Raw genomic sequence first — 4,920 nt, 5'->3', positions numbered from 1 at the left:
GGCTACTACTACCGCCATTATTTACTGACCCTCCACTCTTTCTTTCAAAAAGAAACAATCAAAGCCTCTGATCCAAGTAACTAGCATAAGTCCTGACAAAAGCCGAGTGATCCCAGGAACTCGAATGCGCCTCATCGCGGAAATCAGAAAAGTTAAGCATCCTCGTACCCCGTCTGGTGGCATAGAGGATCTCCTCCTGTAACAGAGGATCTCCCTCGTTGAGGAGGCGGTGAACGAGCATGAGGGCCTTGAGGGCGACGACCCAGTCGCGGGTCTTTCCCAATCGCCGTGAGACTGCGGTGACACAGGCATGGACGTAGCCGCGCGACATGGAGGTGAGGTTGAGGATCTCGCGGATGTACTTCTCACTCGCTGGATCGTCGTCGTGGCTCGTCGCTTTCACGATCGCGACTTCCAGATCCGGAGCCATGTTGCTCGCCACTTTGGCGATTCCGATGCTCGTCTGATCCTTCACCGCTCCGATCGCTTTCCGCATGCTCGGCGCCATCTCCGATGCACCACTCTTTCGCCGATCAAAGCTTCAAAAGAATAAACAAAAACAGTTACAGAAATTCGAGTTTCACTTAAAATCCCAAATCGAGAAAACGAAGTTCCGTAGAAGATTCGAGTTCAAACAATAACGATCCAAAGCGGAAACAAATTCGAAATCGTTTAATCTTCACTTTCGAGAACTATTTTTAGAAATTACCGTTGAGAGAATCTGCGGGGTATGCTTCGCTAGATCTATGGTGAATTGCACGAGGCGTCGAAACGGCGGAAACTCCTTTTCTCCGTCGACAGATCGGTCGAATTTATCCTTCCCCGGCGAAAGCGACAGAGACGGAAACTGAGATGGATGCCGAAGAAGAAGAAGGTTTTGGAACTGGACTTTTTTACGGCGAAGATTCGCCGAAGGGGGCAGAAGAAGGCAGCTGAAGAGAGAAGGAAAAAAAGGCAGCTGGAGTCCGGTGGTGACGTGGAGGAATCTGAACCGTTGATCTTTCGTAAAAAAATGGAGATGCTATAAACTCTGTGACTGGAAGTATCCGGAGCTTGTGGTTGTCTGAATGTATCGGTGGATATATTTATGTTCTTTTTATTTTTCTCTACATTATTTTGGTTTGCAATTTGCTTTTAAAGTAAAAATATTTTCTCTTGTTTACTTTTTAAAAAGATGGGTGGGAAAGTTTTTTATATATTTTAATTCATGTGGACAATAATTAGTGGAGACATTGAGAAAATCATGTTCAATGAGTCAACTTCTAAAGTAATAAACCAAACATTTTTCAAATTTATTATGACCAATAATGTAGAAATACGTGATGGCTCGCTTCTAGATTTTTTTTTTGTTTTATTCATTAATTAAACACATGTTTATTCACTTTCTTTCCCTCCATCTTCTCACTTATGGATATCGCATTAAAAAAAAGGTTGTAGATAAGTTTTAGGATAAAATCTATAAAAAAATTTAAATTTGTAAAATGGTAAAAAATAAATTGCTAAACATTTTGTTAGACAATTTTATTTTCAAAATTATAAAATATGATACTTTAATTTTTTAAACTTGTAAAATATGTTATTATAATTCCTAAACTTGTTAATTGGTATCATAAAAACATTGACGATGTTGATTCAAAAATTAGTTTAGAAATTATAATAATATATTTTATAAGGTTAGGAATTATAATGATTCATTTTGTAATTTTGGGAATAAATTTGTTTGACGAAAAATTTATCAATTTATTTTCTACCATTTTATAAATTCAAGAATTTTTAGGGGTTTTACCCTAAGTTTTAATGTTATGAATATTTATGAACACACGCATTGTCTCTGCGTATATGTACATCACTTTCTCTAAATGTTAAGTTGCTTCGTAAAATCTTGTCCGATTCAGATCGACTCTTGTAGGATAGCGCATCGCCGTCTTCGTGCTTCAATGCTTGAAAAGTGACTATAATACCAATTAAATGAATCCTAAAAGAATTTTCGAGTGAAATAAGGAGATGGATCTGATATGGGTCAAACTGGATTTGAATTACGAGAGAACAACAATCTAAAGCAAGTCCACTAACTATGCATTTAGTTCATATAATCAGAATCCAAAAAATAACATTGTGTATAGATAAAGGTACATATCTATGTGTTAACAACATTCATGACCATTAAACTGGTGGAGGATGTAAGTGCTGAGGAGATTAAGCGAGTTTTTCACTCCATACCGGAGAACAAATACCCCGACCATATGGATATACTAAAGAATTTTTTGTATCAACTTGAAAAACGATTGAAAAGGACCTTATTCATGTTGTATAAGAGTTTTTCGGACCAAAGAAGCTATTGAGGGGGCTAAATACTACTGCTATCACTCATTTCGAAGAAGAAAGGGAAAGTTAAACACATAGATTTTCGGGTAATCAGTTGTTATAATTTTGTGCACAAGGTGATTTAAAAGCTTATAGCCAACCGTCTAAAACCAGTACTCTAATCTTGTATCTCCTGAAATCAGGTAGCTTTTTCAGAAAGGAAGGTTGCTTATGGAATATGTCATGGTGGCTATGGAGCTAGTATGTCACTACCACATAAGTACTTATGGAAAAAATGTCCTGCTTAAGGTGGATATCGGTTTTATTGGTGTCGACGAATCAGGACAGCTAGGCATCCTTCGGAATGCTAAATTACGGATGCGACAAATAGACAAAGATCGATCGCAACAAAGGTAACGGAGTTGGTACACTACTAGTCCCATTGTTATATCATCTACACAGTTTCAGACACTATAACCAAGGAGATAAAAATATATACAGCAAAACAAATATAGAACAATTTCAACCAAATCAACAGATGATATAGACAAAACACATTGAAAAGGCTTCCACTAAGATGATAACCCTCGGTATCCTCTTACGGGTACTAGAATCCCAATTCCAAACATAATCCTTAAGTCTGCTTTGATATTACCCCTTAAGATTATGCTTAGACAATAATTGTTAATCACATCCAATGTGATTACTAGCAATTATTAGATGTTAGTATCACTTACTATTGAATGTTGTATCCCATCTTGTACCATTGAGTACAAAACCCTTTTGATGTCTCAATTAAGTCTAGAGGATATTCGTGTTCATAGAACGAAATAACTTGGTATACCTCGTATAGGCGAAACCTATACCAAATTACATCTTCTATCCCGTATGGATGTCAATCGGGCCGATCCTGTCCGACCTGGCCCGAGTCCGCACTCGACCTGAAGGTCTATGTAATTAAGCCCGAAGCCCAGCCCTATGTATTCCGCACTTGGGTCGGGTCAGATCGGACCAGCCCGCTTAATTCCCTTTGTAAATGTGGTTTTTCTTTGTTTTTTTTTAATTCCAGGCTTTTTGGTCGATCCGACTCGAACCCGAAATCCGATTTGAGCCCGGTGCACCTCATTTTGGTGACACCTACACTCGGATGATCGATGCATTGATGAGTACCTTACCAATGGGTAGTACTTATTCTTATTTTTTTTAGAGGGATTTTCACATGTAACAATTACATCTCATGAACAATTTTTGTCCAATCCACCACATTACCGTTATGTAACAATTACATATGATGTATCATAAACAATAATTATTTTGTATACATCTACCAACAACCCTAGCAATAGGATTTAAGGGTTCGGGACAGAAGCCTCGACGGGGTCTAAGGGCAATGTCCCAACGGTGGTTCTCAGACGATTTTTGAAAAGTCATCGCATGGGAAGCCACAGACTTTGAAGCAAATATTGACCTTGTCGAGGTCGCTATCGGTCATAATCTATGGTCGATATACAAATATCGACTTCCCCTTTAAGTCATTATTAACACGAAGGAGAGCTCGATATCGACCTAATATAGAGCTCGATATCGAGAACGGTTTTGGGTCGAGATCTCGGATACAGATAGATATCACCTATATCGATCAACTCCTTAGATTGATATTTCGAATATCGATCGATATACCATATATCAACCAATACCCCAGATCGACATCTGAATATCGATCAATATCCGACAGATCTGAAATTCAGAAATCACGATCTCTTCTTTCCAATTTCCAACTCCACGAATGATCCAATCGATTCATGAGCTTTTGTTTTTTTATTCTAATCATATCAACACTTTGATACAACCAAATCAAACGGAACAATTGATAATTTTTACAAAAACAGCAATTCGTTTGACAAATTCAAACAAAACAAGCAAGCACATATTTGATCCATCTTGTTCAAAACCGATTTTAAATTCATATCAAACACGAAACAGGTAAATTAAATGTCTACCGGACTTTGGATTTTGGAGATCCCTAAACATGCGTTCACAACTGTTTTTAGGGTTCTAAATCTGAGTTTCACATAACGGAATTATATTAAATAAAACCCAATCAATATATATTTTATATAATGATAAATGTACCGATATACCAACCTGTTTCGATCTAGAGATCTGTCACAAACACTGAAATCAACGTTCTCTACAGCTAGTTCATACTCACGGGTTGAAACATCGGCTAGAACGCAATCTGAAGGATTTGAACGGAAACCGAGGTACCTAGGGAGGAGTACGACAACAACAAGAGAGAGAATGAGAGAAAAAATTTTTTTCTTTTGTCTCTTACTAAATAAAATTATGTCTAACACATAAATTTAAGTTAATTAGGATTTCATTAAACTCAACGGGCCTACCTATTGGGTATTCATTTAACCATAAAGAGAAACAAATCTCATTACGTCATAAGTCATTATATGGGTCTATTGGGTTCCCTAAACACATCCAATGGATTTCTAATCAGTTTCACAAACTGATCATGTCCAGAGCATCATATGCATCACTTGAACGGTGGGACTGTCAATTGGAAGAGTTATAAATAACCTGTGACATTCGTAACTCGTATACAGT

The 4,920-nt window shown here is 37.5% G+C and overlaps 1 protein-coding gene across 1 annotated transcript in view; it reads right to left on the bottom strand.

Annotated features, from left to right (window-relative positions):
• The window catches only part of LOC104818620 (putative clathrin assembly protein At2g25430), a 3,616-nt gene extending 2,533 nt beyond the window's left edge, over positions 1 to 1,083 (bottom strand). Inside the window, 2 exon segments of the mRNA XM_010548263.2 lie at positions 12 to 539; positions 710 to 1,083. Coding sequence (XP_010546565.1) covers positions 12 to 508 — 497 coding nt within the window. The 5' untranslated portion in view covers positions 509 to 539; positions 710 to 1,083.
• Positions 1,084 to 4,920: the final 3,837 nt, after the last annotated feature.

The sequence above is a fragment of the Tarenaya hassleriana genome, unplaced genomic scaffold (genome assembly GCF_000463585.1).
Source record: "Tarenaya hassleriana unplaced genomic scaffold, ASM46358v1 Cleome3, whole genome shotgun sequence".
Taxonomy (NCBI): domain Eukaryota; kingdom Viridiplantae; phylum Streptophyta; class Magnoliopsida; order Brassicales; family Cleomaceae; genus Tarenaya; species Tarenaya hassleriana.
This window is presented reverse-complemented; position numbering and strand designations above follow the sequence as displayed.